This window comes from Calliphora vicina, chromosome 5 (genome assembly GCF_958450345.1).
Source record: "Calliphora vicina chromosome 5, idCalVici1.1, whole genome shotgun sequence".
NCBI lineage: Eukaryota > Metazoa > Arthropoda > Insecta > Diptera > Calliphoridae > Calliphora > Calliphora vicina.
Genome location: NC_088784.1, coordinates 4,912,472 through 4,933,190, shown reverse-complemented (window position 1 = coordinate 4,933,190; position 20,719 = coordinate 4,912,472). Strand labels below are relative to the sequence as shown.

The 20,719-nt window shown below is 25.3% G+C and overlaps 1 protein-coding gene across 1 annotated transcript; it reads left to right on the top strand.

Annotated features, from left to right (window-relative positions):
• The first annotated feature begins 18,354 nt into the window (after window positions 1-18,354).
• LOC135959811 (piggyBac transposable element-derived protein 2-like) lies at window positions 18,355-20,169 on the top strand. The gene has a single exon (XM_065510887.1). It carries the CDS (start codon window positions 18,355-18,357, stop codon window positions 20,167-20,169), a length of 1,815 nt encoding a protein of 604 aa, XP_065366959.1.
• The last annotated feature ends 550 nt before the right edge of the window (window positions 20,170-20,719 follow it).

Sequence of the window (20,719 nt, the reverse complement as noted above, 5' to 3'; positions counted from 1 at the left end):
TTTCAGATGCACTTTTGGAAATGTTCTCCACCTAAACCTAAAATTTTTAAATTTACTAAACAACCGAATTAAATTATTCATGTAACGGAAAGTCCAATACCGAAAATGATAAAAATCGGAAGATACAAGGTCAAAGACTTATGATTTTCCTGTGTTCTTTAGCGGAATACATGATATATTATAAAGAGAAACCAGAGAATGCCACTTTAATATATCAAATACTCCAAAAGTCCATATTCCAGAAATTTGTTACAAAATGTACCAAAATATCAAAATATGAAGTCAAATAATAATTTCCCTCTTTATATTTCTTCTAAATAGTTTCCTTTGCTCATTACTTCTTCAAACTAAATATTACTTTTCAAGTCCTTTTAAATAGTAGGGCATTACAAATTATTTATTTTAATATCTTTTGTTGAAAATTGTTAGTGAGAGTGGTAGAAAATGGAAATAATTTTCAGCACTTAATTTTATGCAAATTTCATGCAGATTTTATAAAACTACAACCGAAAAAGAAACGTAAAAAACAACAATGACAAACAAAACGCTCCCTAGCAAATGTACACAGGACAACGAAATAAATGCCCAAAATATACATCCATACCCACACTCAAACTCACACACATAAATACTTGCAAAAACAACAAAATTGAGAGAGAGCTTAAATAAATGTTGACTCTACCCAGTAAAACGAAGAAAAAGTACTTTTGAGGGCATAACATTTTCAGCAGTTCCAGGAAGTCAAGCTGAAATTAAGGCTATTTAGAATATTCTACATCATTACAATACTGTAACTAGAAAATGAGGACTTTATCAAAAATTATGAAAATAAAACGACCCTAGTTTGATAATACACCACTTCCAGACAGCGTTATTGCTCTTTATTTTACATTAAATGTTGTATTTTTGGTATAACAATATTGTGACAACATTGAGACCAAGTGTAGGAAGATAATTTTTGGATAATGTTGGCCTACATAGAGCTGATTATTTGTCTCCATTCTTTAGAAGTTTTTTTTACATTTTCTAAACCTGAATTAAAATCAAAATGAAATTACTACTTCATTTTCGCTTCTTGGGAAGTACTTATTTTGCTGGGTTATAATAAACACATCTAAGCTCACTTATATACATTTCTACATGTGTATTATTGTAAATATTAAAGTTAATGTAACATTTTGTTACTAAAATAGTAGTTATTATTACAATGGTCCATGTATGTAAATTTTAATATCTAAATTTTATGTATAAATACATACATATGCACATTCGTACATATCTAAGGGTATTTTATTGTTTAAGTAAGAGAAATAGTTTTAAGAGTCTATGAGTCGTTTGGTTTTATAAAATTTCTACACATTTCTACATCTGTATTCTGTATGTTTTTACATGTAAATGGTTTGTCTATCTAGATTCTAGATACATATGCATGTAGCTACGTACGTAACAAAAATATGTACTCATACAACAAATGTTGATGATGTAAATGTGTGTTGAGTTAATCACTAAAGTTTTTTCCATTGTACTTTTTGCTTTTGGCTTTTTTTTCTGAAGTACAACATTAGTTTTTGTATGCGAGTATGTGTGAAAATTTCCCTATACATACACAGTTTTTGTGGACATTTACATTTGTATTTCATTTGTGAAAATGTGCAGAAATGTCTTTATTGTTTAATGTAAATTTTAGAAAATTTGTGTAGGTTTTTTGTGATAATTGTGAGTGTTGTGTGTAAGTGGAAATGGTGAGAGTGGTTAAGACAAAGAAAAAATGTTGGTAAACAATTAATAACTATGTTGAAAGGCAATTCATTGAACTTAAATTGTGTAAGTTTTTTTTTGGGAATTAATAAATTTTTGTAAAATTTATGATATTTTTTGAAATTATGGAACATGATAACATTGATAAAATGTTACTTATCTATAATTTCTATTTTTTTTTGAAAAAATTCAACAAAATTAAACTTTTAAATTTGTATCCATCGCCACAATGTTGCTTACTAAGAAAAATTTAAAATAATTAAAATTTTCAAAATGTAGTATTTCTACCATCTTTTTTAAAATTTGAGAAATCGTGCAACTTTTTATTAATAAAATTAGTTTACTTTTTAAAAAAAATTTTACGAATTGAAACTATTTAATTTTTATAAAAAAAAAATCATTGCCAAAATGTTGCTTATTATTAATTTCTAAGAAAAATTTGAAATTATTAAAATTTTAAAAAAGTAGTTTTAAAACATTTTAATAATAAAGTATGGCTTGTAATTAATTATCAAGAAAATATTTGTAAAAATAGTTTTAAAAAATTTAAATTTAAAAATTGTAGTATTTTTCTACTACTTTTTAAACAAAATTTTTACTAAATGAATGTTTAAAATTTTATACAATAATTCATTGACAAAATAGTGCTTATCATTAATTTCTAAGAAAATTTTGAAAAAAGTATTATTTCTACTACTTTTTTTAAAATTTGGGAAAACATGATACTTTTTTGTCATTAATTTTCCAGAAAATACTTAAAAAAATTAAATTTAAAAATTTAAGATTTTCTACTACTTTAAACAAAATTACAAAGTGAAACTTAAATTTTCATACACAAATTCATTGCCAAAAAGTTAAGAATCATTAATATCTAAAAAAATACTGAAAAATTCTAAATTTTGAAATTATAGTTTTTCGACTACTTTTTTAAAACAATTTTACAAAATGAAACTTTTAAATTTTTATACAAAAATTCATTGCCAAAATGTTAATTATCATTAATATCTAAGAAAATGTTAAATAATAAAAATTTTAAAAAAGTAGTGTTTCTACTACTTTTTTAAAATTTTAGAAAACATGAAACTTTTTATTAATAAAATGTAGCTTATCATTAATTTTCAAGAAAATATTTAAAAAAATGTAGTTTAAAAAAAATACAAAATGAAACTTTTAAATTTGTATACAAAAATTCATTGCCAAAATATTGCTTATCATTAATTTCTAAGAAAAATTGTAAATAATTACAATTTTCAAAAAAGTAGTATTTCTACTACTTATTTTAAAATTTAAGAAAACATGAAACTTTTTATTTATAAAATGTAGCTTATCAATAATTTTCAAGAAAATAAATTTTAAAATTGCACAGAGAAAACAGATTCATGTTCACAACCGAATTTGTCGCCAATCGAATTTTGTCGGTTGCACGTACTATCACAAAATTTGATTGGCATGACGGAATATATGGTAGCTGTGTTATTCTCTTGCTGAATTAATGGTAGACTCAACTGTTTAAAATAAAATAATTCGGTAGTAAGGACAGAATATGTTAGTGGTGATAATTACGATTTTTTCTAGCACATGATTTAAGTTAAGGACGTTTCTAACTTTTCTCCCATTTATTGATAAAAATAGAATGTGTTTATTCTTAATTACATTATTCTTAATGTAATTAACATTGCAATATTTTCACTTATTTGAAATTTTTAAAATGGTAGTGGCTATTTGACATATTTTCTTGTTTAGACTGAGGCTGGTTTAGAACTTGAATAATCTTGACATTTCTGTGTCTATAAATAAAATAAGTGAAATAATTCATTCAGGAAAACAATGTGAGAACAAAAGATTAACATACATTTTAAAACCCAGAAAAATGTATCGGTGTTTTGTTGACGAGTTCAAGATAGCGTGGATATTTTCTATTGCGAAAGAACTATCGACGGTCATAGGCTGACTCCTCGCAACTAACTTCCAAGATGAGATAGTGCTAAACGATTCCTTATCATACAGATTTGATTGTTGTTATGAAACCTAAAAAAATATTTGAACACGTCTTTAATAAATAGTTTAAGATAAATCCAATAAACTCACACTTTAATGTAAATCTCCTAATGCTCATTTGTTAAGTTAAAAAAATTAGTAGATCATTGTTTTGTTTAAATTTGCAAAATTAAAAATATTTTAGACAAAATAAATTATTTTGTGAATTTCAATTTATTTTATACAAGCTAAACGTTTTGTCAAAAATTTCTACCAATAGAAATTTTTCTTTCGGTTGAGAACACCGAATTTGAATTTTTCATATCGTAATCGAATTTTTCGATTACAACCACTAATATTTGGGGATTGAACGAATATTGCTGAATTTAATTTAGTCATGGTAGACGAATTAATAACTAAAATTTTAGAAAACATTAAGATGGTTAAGATAACTAATATTAGTATTGTCAGAACCATAATTCGATTGAAATTGTGTTTTTACAATTCCTATCATAGAAAATCTATTGAAATTATAGTTTTTTAATTATGATACCTTAATTTCAGTTCATCTCATTAAATATTTAAAATGGGAACTGATTTCCAATCGAACTCTTTTCTGTGTGTGTAGTTTTTCTACTACTTTTTTAAAAAAAAAAAATACTAAACGTGAAACTTTTTATTTTTTATACAAAAATTCATTGCAAAATGAATGCTTTAATTTTTAAGAAAAAATTTTAAATTTTCAAATAGTAATATTTCTACTACTTTTTTTAAACTTTGTAACTTAAAAAGGTAGTATTTCTACTACTTTTTTGTTTACCATTGAAAAATTAGTTTCTTCAAAATAATTTCCTATATCATTTTTTTTAAAATTTTAAATTTTAAAATAGTAGTATTTTTACTACCTTATTAAAAAATCAAAATTTGAAAACAAATCAAGTTAATTTTTCATTATAATAATAGAGATTTAAAAATGTAGTATTTCTACTACTTTTTTTGTTTACCATTGAAAAATTGGTTTCCTCAAAATAATTTCCTTGTTAAAAGGTTATTTATATATAATTTGTTTAAAAATTTCAATTTTAAAATATTAGTATTTTTACTACTTTTAACTACAAATCGATTTAAAAATTTAATCAAATAAACAAGTTTTCATGAAAATAAGAGAGTTATAAAAATGTAGTATTTCTACTACTTTTTTGGTTTACCCTTCAAAAATTGGTTTCATCAAAATATTTTCATTGTTAAATGGTTGTTTTTATATAATTAGTTAAAAAATGTAATTTTTGAAATTGTAGTATTTTTACTACCTTTTTTAAAAATCAAAATGTTACTACTTAGCTTATCATAAATTTGCAAACAAATAAATTTAAAAATTTTAAAAACAACTTAAGTTAATTTTTCTTGAAAATAAGAGAGATTTAAAAAAGTAGTATTTCTACTACTTTTTTTATTTATCATTGAAAAATTGGTTTCATCAAAAAATATTATTGTTAAAAGGTTAGTTATATAAAATTTGTTTAAAAAATTTAGATTTTAAAATAGTAGTATTTTACTACCTTTTTAAAAATCAAAATTTTACTACTTTAAACGTTGTAAAAATGTTGCAGATCAATAAAATCAATTTAAAAATTTTAAAAAACTCAGTTTCTACTATTTTTTTAAAGCTTATTTTATTTTCTTAATTGTTTTAAGTTTTGTTAAAAGAAAAAAAAAGAAAAAAAGCACAATTTTATGAAGCTTTGTTGATAGGAAATTTTTTGGGATTTTTAGAATTATTTTGGGAATTGTTCTGAAAGTGTAAGTTAAGCTGCATTTACATTTTTATTCTTCTTAGTTTTCAATATTTTTTACCAACATTTTTCAGCCTGCCTTTCTATTTTCCCACATCCCTTTATAAATCTTTTATATTTTGTTTTTAGACCAAAATAAGAAACATTTCCATAATATATGATGAACAAGAAAAGTGTTTATTTATTTTTTTCCCTCAAAAACTCCCTTCAAAAAAACAAAACCCAAAAGAAAGCATCTAAATTCTAATTATAAAACTTAAAAACTATAAATTTTACAACATAATAACAAAATAATAATTCTCAAAATAAAATTCTGCCACTTAATTATTGTTGACTTAAATTTCAAACAAAAAAAATTCTTAAAAATTTTAAATTTTCTTGCTGATATGGTGTGGCACTTGCTGACACCTCAAACTTTCGATTACAAACAGCAAAGCAGTGTTAACTGAAATAACATTTACATTTAATTAAGAATGTAAAGAACATAAATTTTTAAGTATTTTTATTGTTCAGGGGAAAAAAAAAAGAAAACTTTAACACAAAAAAAAATTAACAATTCTCAGCCATGATGCCAGCTAACCAACCAAACAAACCGAATACGTTAAACCAGCTACAATAACAACAACAGCAGCAATAACGGCAATAACCACTCAAAAGCCATAAAGGTGGGTTGATAAAGATTTTGCTCAGTTATTTTACAATGACAATAACAACGACAACACCAACACCAACACCAACAACCTGAATTACAATTACAACAATGACAATCTGAGAAGCGGCAGTTTTTTTTTTGCTGCATAAAAGAACAATGACTTTAATACACACGATTAACAGTGGGCAAAATTGCAAGAAAATAGCCATTTATACACTTATGTTATTGTTTGTAGCCATTGTTGTAAAATTGCAACAACAATCAAAACTACAACAACATGCTTGATGACACATGAATCTCTTACACACATTACAACAACAATATGCTACAAGTAACAGCTTGAAAATAGTTTTCTTTGAAAATATCAAATTTTTTGAAGTTGTCTTACATTTTGGTTAATAAATTTTTTTCTGTTGCAGCGATTTTGCTGATTTTTAATAGTGAATTACTTAGGACTATGATAAACATTTCGAAGGAATCTTATTAGTTTGGATTTTGTATTTAAGACTTGAGAGTGATTTACACACACAAATGGCCGAATATATTTTGTGTTATTCTAGTTTTAGCTGTAGAATGAATATTTTCTTTAGCATTTTCATGGAATTTTTTAGCTTTTTACACATTAAATTGCTTCACTGTGCAATGTTGAAAAAAAGCCAAGTGTTATTAAGGGAATTATTATTATTGCATTTTACAACAACTAAAAACTTAATAAAATGAAATTTCATCTGAATATTCACACACAAACTTACATGCATTCTCAGGTATTTACAGAGTTATAACAGAATTTACATAAATATTACATAAAAATGTAAATACTCACAGTAAACTTTAGCAATCAGTTATAGCAAAAAGAGATTTGTAAAATACTTTTTAAAATTCCTTACAAAATAACTGTTATAAATGAAAAACCCTTTAACTAAAGTTAAAGTAAAACTGTGCACACTTTAAGGAAGGGATTTAATTACTTTATGACATAATCAAGTATGATAAAAATAACAAAAAAAACTAAAATAAATAAATAAACTTTACAGAAACCAAAAATAATTTATAGCACCTAGGATATTTTTCAGTTCTTTAACAATTTCCTTTTAGTTTTTTTGTTTTTTTTTTTTTGCAGGCATTAAAGAATGAAACATTGTCATTGTGATTCTTATGCTTTCATCCTTTTTGACTGCATGCATCCTGCCGTGACTTGGCTACAGAATTACATACATCTCTCACTCACTCACTCACAGCAATACCTACAAAATCATCATACATTATTTACGTTCTCGGAACATTCAAGGTAATAATGTTTAGTGTCAATAAATGATCAATCATTCTTGTTGGTAGTTTTTTCTTTTTTATTTTTTCTACTCCTTTTTTCTGATATTTTTCTTGTTGTTGTATTTCAATGACATTTTTTTTTTTGTTGAGATTCGTTTTCTTGTGTGTTTTTTTTTCTTTATTATTATGATTATTTTTTGTGTAAAAAGTCAAGCAGTTGAAGGAAATAAGAAGTTATATAAAGTGTCATTTGAAGTGTTGCTATAATATACATTGACACTTTGCTTTCATCATGTTACATCGATTATTTTTTATACATTTTCTGTTTTTTATTTTTTTTTTATTTTATAAAATTGATGCCATTTTCTTGGTTAACATAATTTCCGCAGTGATGTAACACTTTTTCAAACACATTGGCTTTTCCATAAGTAGAAAAAAAAGGATGTGTTTGTAGAATTATATTAAGGAAAAGGTGTGTGATTTCCAATACAGGAAAATGCTTGAATGTCGTCTTTATCTGTGTCATGAAAATCTTTGTTATATATTATTTAAATAATGACTATTTTTATTAAGTTATTAGATCCGTTTTATACTAAATCATTCATTGATGGTATACTTAAGGAGTTTTGCTTAAGTTTTTATATTTAATATTAGTATTTATTGGGCTCAGCATTCATTTTCAAAAAAAAAATTAAATATGTAATACTTTAAAATAGTAGTATTTTTACTACCTTTTTTAAAAAAATATAATATTAACATACATTGATAAAATGTTGCCTATATCTATAATTTTAATGAAAATAATAAAAAAAATTAATTTTAAAATAGTAGTTTTTCTACTACTTTTTTTAAAATTTTTTAAAAAAATATGAATATTTTAAATTTTTATACAATTCATTGCCTATTGATGCTTATCATTAATTTTTAAGAACAATTTTAAATAATTTAAATTTAAAAAAGTAGTATTTCTACTTTCAAGAAAATTATTAAAAACATAACGCTTTAAAAATGTCATATTTTTAGTACTTTTTTTAAAAAAATTAACAGACATTAATAAAATGTTGCTTATCTATAATTTTAAAGAAAATAATAAAAAATTTCAGTTTTAAAATAGTAGTTTTTCTACTACTTTTTTAAAAAAAAAAATACAAAACCTTAAAATTTTTAATTTTTATATAAAAATTCATTCTCATAATGATGATTATCATTAATTTTTAAGAAAAAATTTAAATAGTTAAAATTTAGAAAAAGTAGTATTTCTACTTTCAAGAAAATTATTAAAAACGTAACACTTTAAAAAAGTAGTATTTTTACTACCTTTTTAATAGACAGCGATAAGATGTTGTCTATATCTATAATTTGAAAGAAAATAATTAAAATTGTAGTTTTTCTACTACTTTTTTAAAAAAATTGACAAAACCTGAAAATTTTAAATTTTTATGCAAAAATTCATTGCCATAATGTTACTTATTATTAATTTTTAAAGAATTTAAATTTAAAAAAAATAGTATTGCTACTTTCAAGAAAATTATTAAAAACATAACACTTGAAAAAAGTAGTATTTTTACTACGTTTTTAACATGCTTCGATAAAATTTGAAAGAAATTAATAAAAATTTCAATTTTAAAATTGTAGTTTTTCTACTACTAATTTTTTCACAAATTTTACAAAACCTGAAACTTTTAAATTTTTATACAGAAATTCATTGAAATAATGTTGCTTCTCAATAATTTTTAAGAAAAATTAAAAAAAGTAGTATTTCTACTACTTTTTAAAAAGCGTGTTAAAATTTAAAAATAGCAGCAATTCTACTACTTTTAAAAAAGACATGAGAAACCTTCAAATTATTAATTTTAAAAAGCTGATTTCTACTACTTTTTTAAATTATATTCAAAAAAAAATTTAAACTTTATTTTTTTATACCAAAATTCATTGCAAAATTAAGGTTCAACATAAATTTTGAAGAAAAAATTTTAAATGCTTAAAATTTTAAAATAGTAACTTTTCTACTACTTTTTTAAAACATGTTTTAAGAGCGATTTTTTACTTTTTCTATAGTTAAAATCTCGCTAATTGTAAAAAGACAATTGTTTTTTTATTTATGTAACGAATTCACTACACAATAATTTCAAATTAGATAGCTCCAATACCAAATATACCAAAACGAAAACAAACAAAAATTAGTTGAAGAGGAATAGGTATTGAATTCCCTCATAATTTATTTATCCAACCATCATTGCTACCTATTTTCAGAATTCCCAGATAGCCCTATTTTCCATGAAAATAAGAGAGATTTCAAAATGTAGTATTTCTACTACCAAAATACCAAATCGACCAAGAAGAAAACCAACAAAAATTAATGTAAAATATTGATGATGAAACTTAGTTGAAAAGGAATGGGTGTAGCAATCACTCCTAATATATAATATCCTTGCTACCTATGTTCACAATTCCCAGATATTCCTATTTTTAATGAAAATAAGTGATATTTAAAAATGTAGTATTTCTAGTACTTCTTTTTTTTTGTTTACCATTGACAAATTGGTTTCTTCAAAATAAATTTCCTTGTTAAATAGTTATTGATATATAATTTGTTTAACATTTTAAAATAGTAGTATTTTTACTACCTTTTTTAAAAAATATGTTAAAATTGAAATACTTTTGTAAATAATTTAAAAAAAAAAACAAATTAAAAATAAGCAGTATTTCTGCTACTATCTTTAAAACCTATTTTAAGAGTTTTACATCAATCTGACGAAATTAGACGAAATTTCAAATATTTTTATTATATATGTGTATTCTTATTATTACAAATTTATCATTTTATTAATAATAAAAATATTTGAAATTTCGTCTAATTTACAAATAATATAAATATGAATTAGGCTTCCCATATTCTAATTCCTAATAATAGTAAGTTAAATAGATGATATTTACAAATAGACCTTGTTAATGAAGATTGTTGATGACGCCCTTGGCAGGGTAGAAAATGCATTCAAATTTGCCAATTGTCTAAAAATTTTAGTATTCAGTGATATTCTTTGAATTATTACAAATAAATTATAATAAAAATGAACTTAAGCCTAATTAAAAATTTACTTTCAAATTTGTTTAACATTTAAAAATAGTAGTATTTTTACTACCTTTTTTTAAAAAAATATATTAAAATCGAAATTTTACTACTTTTGTAAATTAATAAAAAAAAAACAATATAAAAATTAAAAATAAGTAGTATTTCTACTACTATCTTTAAAACCCATTTTAAGAGCAACATTTTACTATTTTATATCAATCATGATACTGATTGTAAATTTTCAAGAAAAAAATTAAAAAAAAAATAAATAGGAAAATATTTGAATTTCTACTACTTTATTTTCCATAAAAATAAGTGAGATTTAAAAAAGTAGTATTTCTACTACTTTTTTTTAAATTTATTTTAAGATCGAAATTTTATTTTTTTAATACCTGAATTCATTGCTAAAGTTCTTTAAATAATGTAAATATATAGAATTTATTAAAAATTCTACTACTTTTTTTCAAAATCAAGCAAAAATTTAAAATTTTTTACAATTTAAGAGAAAATTCTAAGAACACTTTAAAAAAAATCATTAATATTACAAATTTAAAAAAGTAGTAGGTAGCCATACTAATAAGTTTAAATAATACTACATACATATGGGCAATTCCACGAGAATCGCTACCACTTCTGAAAACACAAAAACCCTTGAAACTTTTTTTCAAGATGATTTGAATAGAAGAAAATAATAAAATGTTACTATGTGAAAGTATTTAGATAATATTACAACATTTTAAAGACAAAAATAATAGTTTAAATAGATTATATTTAATTTTTTAATGTTTTAGGTATGTTTTAGGCTAAAATTGCGCGAAAACTAGGCTCCCAATTAGCTTGTAGTATGAAATGAATTTGATTCTGATTGTTTATTTGCTATTATAAAATTGGTTATTGAAATCGAATGTATATTTTCTATTTATTTTTTTAGTTTTTGTATAAATATATTTACAGAATACATATTGTTTTATTATAAGAGAAAAATCTGTCACGTACGGTATGTAACGTACGATATTAAATTTTATTTATTATAAAATCATCCAAAGATGGTTTTTATTTAATTATGACTTGTTGTAAAGGAAAAATATATCGTTTAGTGTAAGAAATTAAAAGAAAACATAATGCCTCTCACGATTCGAATATGTTCGCATATTTCTACATGTACCTCAAAATGAGTTCCGTTTTATGTCACATACGATATACCCTTACTTCGCTCAATATTTTGGAGAACAATATTTCGAAATAACTTTTTATTATTTTAAAATATAGTACCCTCTGATTGGAACATAAAGACCAAATTATTTTTCAGATACTCTTATTTTTGCAAAATCTATTCCACTCTATAGGCTTACAAATGTCACGTACGATGATATGGAATTGCCCATATGTATATAGTTTTAAATGTTAATTTGCAAATGCAAAAGAATAATTTACATTATTTAACAGTCCTTTATGAATATTAAATTATTTAAAACTTAAAATAGTAGTAAAAGTATCAAAATTTTAGAAATATTTTAAAATAAATTAAAAACAAGTAAGAGATCTATATTCGGCTGTGCCGAATCTTATATACCCTTCACCAAATTATACTTTAAAATAAATTTTTTTAAATATTTTTAGGTAAACAAAATTTAATTATTTTTTTAATTGTTTTTGAAAAAAAAATTTTTTTTCGAAATTGTTTTTTAAATTTTTTTTTTTTTTTTTAAAATTTATGACAAAAAAATTTTTTTATGAAAAAAAATTCGAGTTAAAAGATATTTTTCCCGATTTTGACCCATTGTAGGTCCAACTTACTATAGCCTTATCTACATCGTTGCAATGGACTTTGAAATATCTATCATCTATATTAATGACTTAGTAATCCAGATATAGATCAAAAATAGGTAAAAAATCGAGGTTGTCCCGGTTTTTTGCTCATATCTACGTTATTTATGGACTGATTTTGCTGATTTTAAATAGCAAACTTCTCGAAAGCATGTCTGACAGAATTATTGAAAATTTGGATCCCGAAGATTCAGGGGTCTTCAGAAAATTGATTTCAACAGACAGACAGACGGACATGGCTTAATCGACTCCGCTATCTATAAGGATCCAGAATATATATACTTTATAGGGTCGGAAATGAAAAATGTAGAAATTACAAACGAAATGACAAACTTATATATACCCTTCTCACGAAGGTGAAGGGTATAAAAATAGTGGATTTTAAATAATTTCTATATATTTCTATTATTTGAAGAGTAAAAATGATGCAGCATCATGTTTATAGAAAAGATATTGCAATAAAATGTTTATAGTAAAAAAATTACATCAATATGTTTATAGTGCAAATGTTGCAGCAACATTTTTATTATAAACATGTTGCTGCAAAGTGTTTGATATCAAAATGTTGCTACAACACTTTTACTATAAACATGTTGCTGCAACATTTGCTCTATAAACATGTTGATGTATTTTTTTTTACTAAAAAAAATGTTGCATAATTTTTACTATAATGATGTTATTTAAAATCTATCAAATAGACTATATTTCAGAGTAAAAAAGTCAAAATTAAAAAAAATTAAATTTGTATATAAATTGTCTCATAAAAATGTATGTATGTATGTTCAATTTATATTTTATGCATTTAAAATAATAAATAAATATTATTTAATTTAAAAATTGTATTTTATTTCTTTTGCATAACAACAAATAAATTATACATATTTTTTTTAAATAAGAATAGTTGAGAAAAATGCTGTGAAAGTATTGGGTTAACCAAACCCCATAGAGTAGCTAGACTGAGAGACTAAATAAATGAATTTATGTTTACAAATACAATATTGCATTTTAAATAAAACAATACATTTACAGCCACAACTACAACAATAACAGGAACAGAGGAACAAGTGTACAAATACATGAATAAACACAAATACCCGCTCGGGGGAACAGCAATACAAATTAAGCCATGCTACGTGCCTCCGACTATATAAGTGGCATTATAAAATTTTAGTTAGCATAGTTAATGGATGAGAGAGACCAGTCATACTCACTCGTATATTTTATTATTTTTTGCAACTATTTATTTATTTTTTTTTTAATTTATTTATATTTATACAAAAGAAAGTGTGTGTGTGTTTGAGTATTTATAATATTGAATAAAATATACACAATTTTAGTTTTGCATCTCTACAGGTGTTTTATAACAGCAATATTGTTTATCAATAGTTAACAAAAAGATCATTGAACTTTTAATTTACGCCATAACTAGGGGTGACATAAATTGTGAAAATAAATCAAATTGATTGGAAATAAATTAACTTTTTTTGTTGTTATTATCAGTTATAATACAATTCAATTATGAGATACAAAAAAATTTAAATATTAAATGTTGTAGTTAGTTGAAAAATGAAATTAATTAGAATTGATTTAGTCAAAATAATTGTGTATTATTTAATAGATATAAGCATAAACTATTAACAGAGGTAATAAAAATTTACATTTTTTTATACTTCATTACGAATAGTATAAGTTTGTCACTACGTTTGTAATTTCACAATATTAATTTACGTCCCTTTAAAGTATTCTGGATCTTTGTAGATAACGGAGTCTATTTAGCTTAATACACAGTCCGACAAATAGAGAAAAAATTCGTTAGACACGAACCGGATGATATACGTCTGAAACAATAAATTAAATGGAGAAAAACTGCGTTTTCAGTTTTTCATTTCGTGATCCTGTTTCCTTTTAAAGGGACTTCAAATTTTCAGAGGAGTACGTTTTTAATAAAATGTTTTAAAATACTTCTGATCATCCTACTATGTCAAATTTGGTGTCAAATGATCAAGAAGAGTTGTAAGATATTTCGTATTATTTTTATTTTATCCTGTAAGGATCAAAAGATGTCAAAAATGTCCCTTCAAATTTTTATCCTTGAATGTCCAATAATTTCCAATAATTTTTTTTTTAAAAAATTGTGAGTTAAAGATCCAAATATTGAATACCACAGCCAAAATTTCATCCTTCTATCTTAACTACTTAAGTGTTAAAAAATATTTTAAATTTGCATTATTTGATTTTTTATATTTTATTTTAATATTTCATTCGAAAAAAATATAACAAAATCCGTTGTGAAAAGCTACGAAGAAGACTTTTTAATAAAGAAGTAAAATGGTATAGTCGGGCAAGCCCCACCTTATGATACCCTACACCGGGTATATGATTATAAAGAGTTTTGTTTTGATATGAAACTTATTTGTGTTGAATCTTATTTGAATACACACATTTTCGGTAGTGGGCCTTATATGGGAGCTATGACTAATTATGGACCAATCACCACAAAATTTGGTGGGATGAATTGCGAATGTGAAACATATTTGTGTTGAATTTTGTTTGGATACTAACATATTTCAGAGATTTATGTATATTAATGACATTTTCGAGAATGTTGCTTATATGGGAGCTATGGAATATTGTTGACCGATTGTCACGAAATTTGGTCGTGAGAGTTCGGCTTACATAAAACTTAATTGTGCTGAATTTGGTTTGAATATGTTTATAATTAAGATATTTATGAGAGCTTAACTATTTTCAAATAGGCCAATTGTATGGGGGCAAAGATAAATAATGGACTGATTCTAACCAAATTCAATAGCCTTTGTCCTTGGGTCAATATAAAGGTGTGTGCCAAATTTTGTCGAATTATCTTTAAACCTGCGACCTGTAGTTTGATTACAAGGTTTATATGGATGGACGGACAGACGGACGGACATCGCTTAACCGACTCAGAAAGTTTTCTTGAGCAGATTGGTATACTTTAAGGTGGGTGTTGGGAGAATATTTTTGTATGTTGCAAACAACAGCCCTAACCCATTATACCTCCCCCACTAAGGTGATGTAGTTTATAAAGATGCACTTTTCTTAATAAAACTTTTTTGTATACTAATAAATTTTTTTTTATATTTTAATTTGACCTTTATATATATAAAGGATGAAATTTTGGCATTTAGTATAGAATATTTGGGTCTTTAAAGCACTTTTTTTTTAAAAGGAATTTATTGGCAATCTTAAAGGATATTAAAGGATAAACATTTTAAAGGACATTTTTATAGATAATACAAAATATTTTACAATTCTTCTTGTGCTTTTGACATACAATTTGTCATTGTTGGAATAGCAGGAGTATTTTTAAATATTTTTTGAAAAATGTACTTCTTTGAAACTTTGAAGTCCATAAAAAAGGATACAGGATCACAGGAAATGAAAAACTGAAAACACAGTTTTTCTCCATTAAATTTATAGTTTCAGACGTATATCATCCGGTTCGTGTCTAACGAATTTATTCTCTATTTGTCGGACGGTGTTTTACAATAAAGTAATTTTTCATACAAATATCGATATTTTCACTAAATATTTAAATTAAAAAATACTCAAATTTTAGAAAAAAAATGGCCAATTTCAAAAAAAAAAACACATGTCACAAGCTAATCCAATAAAAGTTAAAATTTTAATTTTTAAAAAGCTAAAATTACAAAATAAACAAAAAAAATAAAATTTTGGTTTGACCACAATTTGTAGTTTGCTGTCCTGAATATGCACATAAAATTTCATTTGAGTAGCCCTTTTAATTGAGAAGCTGGCCATATATCCTTTTTTTGATATTTAATTTTTTTGTTGAAAAAATTTCATAAATTTAAAAAAAAATACATTTGCATATCACATAAAAAATCACAAATGTTTGAAAAATTTTGAGTCCTTTGATTGGTATTTTTTATTTAGAACCTGGACTTTCATATAACGACAATTCACACAAATATTGATATTTTCACAAACATTTTAATGTCACAAAAAAAAACTATTTTACAGTTACCGCTTAATTAATACAAATTTTCGAAAAAACTCAATTATATTATAACAATTTAGGTCTAATTTGTGTAAACATTTTCCTCAATCGGACCAGTTATTTTTACCCGCCCGATTGAGGAAAGTATAAAATTTTTTTTCATATTTTTTACAGCAAATAATTAATTTGTGTAAAATTATTATTCAAAATACTGTGAACTATGAAAAAACCAGCTTTTGTTTAAGTTTCAAGGTGATTTCATTCAAACTAAAATACATATATATTTTTGTTCAAAACTTTATTATTATAACAAGCTACGCAGCAGGAAAAGGAGTGTTATTTAATTATACGCGTGTTGATTTTATTGTAAACTTTTGCTTTTGAATTTCCGTTTATTATGGTTGTTGCTGTTTTACTATTGTGGCTTTAAAGGTTGTAAAAGTCATTGTAAAGTTTTGTTTTTTCTTAAACCCGTTTCATCTTAAAAAAATATATACAAAAAGTTACTACTACAGTACGTTTTAGTTATTGTACTTTTTTTTATAACATTCTCGCTTGGTTTATATTGCAATATTCAAAGACTATAACTAAGAATAAGTGTAAGTAAAAGGATGAATTCTATCCTTCTAGCTCTCTTTCCTCTACAATAATTTGGCCTTTTTCTTCTGCTTAACACAAACAAGTTTTACTTAGTTAAGAAATGCGTTGCAAAAACTTTATGCTGTATTTTTTAGCTTGATTGCGTTTAATGTTTTTGCTATTGTTGTTCTTAGTTTTATTTACAAATTCCTTTTGGAATTTTATAGAGGTTTAAGGTACTTTTTCTGGTTTAAACTATTGCTTAACGAAATAACCAACAATAACAACAGCAACAACAACAACTATTACAAATGTAAGTAAGTTTTATCTGCAAAGCAAAGAATTCAAACCAAAAACAAACAAAAAGTATTATTCTGAAAAGAGCACAATATTCAGGGGGTGAAAAAGGCTAACGATACGGAAATAAGTGTTTAATAAATTTTTGGTTAATAAAGCAGCGTTTGAATACACATTTTTATAACCTTTTTGAATATGTACGTTTGAATAGCTACGAGTGTTTATTTCTCTAGCTCATCTTACTTAATCGAGCCATAAACAAATGAGGTATTGTAACTTAACTGGCTTTTTTAGTTTAGTTAGAAAGACACAGACTCCAAAAGGAAAAGAATGTTTTTTATTTGTTTTTGTTGTAAGTAGCATCACCTCAAGTGTATTGCTCATAAAATACTCATTTATTTAAGGTTAATTTAACTTTAACACCTAAAAGTATACTATGCTTTTTGACTTACAAATGCTACTTAAGGTATACTTTCACAACTTCTATACATAATAGCATAATTTGTAGCAACTCTCGGCTCTCACACATACATACATACACATTTACTCATACATAGTAGCCTAAAGGAACAAAAAAAGTGGTTTTTAACACTAAATCCTGGCAATTTATTTTCTTTTGGTAAGAACAGAAACAAAAATCATGCAAAAAGCAGCATAAAGTTTTCTTTATTAACTCCCTTTTTTAAAAAAACGAAACAGCTTTTAACCCTTTATCTGGCCATGTAACAGAAATGTCACATACCCAAAAATTGCCTATATATTGCTGTGTTTTATCAATATAATTATTTTAGGTTTTGTAACATAATTAGTACAAACTGTACTCAATAACAAAGAAATAAAATGTAACGGGACAATATTATTATCACATGTTTTTCTGTGCCAAAAGGTTATTGCTGAAAAAAATTTCAAACCATAACAAGTGTTTAAGTTTTCAGTGTGAAAATCAGATTTGTGTTATACATATTATTTTCTTGGTTTATAATAAGTCCGTAAGTATGTAATAAAGTGATTTTCATAAAATACAACTGAAAGCAAACCATATTCTAATTGTATTTGGTTAATTTCAGTTTGTTACATTTATGTCACATTGCACAGTAATGTGTTTTTTTTTCGTAGCCTACATGTAAATATGTCGCTGACGAATGCGAAAATTTTAGAAATTCTTGAGGAAAGTGAGGATGGACTTGACTTTGACGATGATAGTGTGGCTGATCCTGAATATTCGGTAGATGTAGAAGACTCCATTTTTGAAGATGTTGCTCATGATCCTGAATATACTGTAGATGCACAAGACGCCATTATCGAAGATGTTGCTCCAGATATTAACGATATAATAGAATGTGTAGGAAATGAAGCAGCAGAAAGTAGGCAATGCCAAAAGAAGCGTTATGAGAACATTCTTTGGAAAAAGAAAAACCTTGTTCTAAATGAGCAACAACTGATATTCAAAGGGAATACAACATTGCCCGAAGAAATAAAAAGCCTTAGCACTCCAATACAATATTTTTTTTACTTCCTTTCAAAAGAAATGTTGCAATACATTGCTGATGAAACAAATTTGTATATCACGCAAAAGGACATCAGTGATACATTTCGCGTAGCACAAATAGATATTCAACAATTTATTGGCATTGTGTACATGATGTCGTTGGTACAGCTTCCTAATGCATCCAGTCACTGGAGCAACAGCATTGGGACCACAAAAATACGAGAAGTGATGCCTTTAAAAAAATTTGAAAAAATTAGACGGGTAATTCACTTCAATGATAACACCAAAAATCTGGCTGCAACCGACAAAAATTATGATAGAATGTTTAAAGTCCGGCCAGTCATAGACGAATTAAATAAAAATTTTCGTAAAGTTCCTCTTGAACCACATCTTTGTGTCGATGAACAGATGTGTTCTACCAAAGCCAGAAACCATCTAAAGCGTTACATACCTAACAAACCCCATAAATGGGGTTATAAAATATATGTACTATGTGGGTCTTCGGGATTCGCTTATAAAATTGAGCCAGAAACTGGAAAGGAAAATGTTATTGAGAGCAACGAACCTGACCTAGGCGCATCTTCAAATGTAGTCATGAGACTGGCGCGAATCATTCCCAGAAAACAAAATTTTCAACTATATTTCGACAATTATTTTACTTCTTTGCCTCTCCTCGCCTATTTAGCTAAAGAAGGAATTTTTAGCGTAGGAACGATAAGAAGAAACCGTATTCAAAATTGTAAACTTCCACCTGAAAAGGAAATGATTAAGAACAATAGAGGATCTTCTGTAGAGTTTGTTTGTAGCGTTGAAGGAATTGAAATTGCAACAGTCTCATGGAAGGACAACAAAATTGTAAATCTGGCTTCTACTTTCATTGGTGAAATCCCAAAACGTCCAGTAAAGAGATACGACAAAGCTCAAAAAAAGTATATTGAAATAGAACGTCCTTCCATTGTTGGCCAATATAATGCGCACATGGGAGGTGTAGATCTCATTGACGCTATTATGGGAAGATACAAAATTCAGCTTCGCAGTAAAAGGTGGCAAGTTCGATTATTTTACCACTTTTTAGATTTAGTAATGGCGAACTCATGGCTATTGTACAAAAAGAACAGTGCAGCCAATAAAACACACAAGTTGTTATCTTCTGCAGAATTTCGTCTGCAGATTGCTGAAACTCTTTTGAAGCTCGATACCAAATCTAAAATAAAAAGAACGAGATCAATTGAACCTGATTTACAAGCAAAAAAGTCCAAAGGACCGGCTCAACATGCTCCACCACAAGCTGTACGTCTAGACCAGGTTGGTCATTGGCCAGTCTGGGCGGAAAAGAGAATACGGTGCAAAATGCCAAATTGCCAAGGCGTGTCACAAACTTTATGCGAAAAATGTGGTGTTGCATTGTGCTATAACAAAAATAATAACTGCTTCCGTGCATTCCATCTATCATAAAATATTTGCAACTTTTCAGGCAATGTAACATTTCTGTAACACACCAGTTTTTTTTAAATTAACAAGAAAAAAATATTTTTTTAAAATTTCTGAATAAATATGTGTTTTTATTTTAGTATTAGTAATAGAAAAATAACTTTTTGCACTTAAAATAACATGTTGCCAGATAAAGGGTTAAACATATTTTATATAAACTCATATATGAAGGATTTGCGTTTTTAAGTAGCAGTTAATGTGACCAACTGAATAATGCAAATAAAAGATCGCAAATTTCATTAATTTAAATCATAAATCAATATTCTCTTTTACAAGACAATTTTACAAAAATAATTGTTACTTTAGCAAAAAAAAAACTGTATTTTTTCAAAAAATCTCAATCATCGCGAATTTGAAAAAAATTTTAATATAAATGCAAAAAATCGGTAATATAGAAGAAATAAATAGTTTCTTACAATACAAAACATTTATTTCACAAAAAAAAAATTTAAAACAAGTAAGAAAGTATGGTCGGTCAAGCCCGACCATATAATACCCTACACTAAGTAAAAGA

Bases quoted from the DNA above. Each gene is read 5' to 3' on its own strand.
- LOC135959811 (XM_065510887.1), top strand. From the start codon at position 18,355: ATGTCGCTGACGAATGCGAAAATTTTAGAAATTCTTGAGGAAAGTGAG.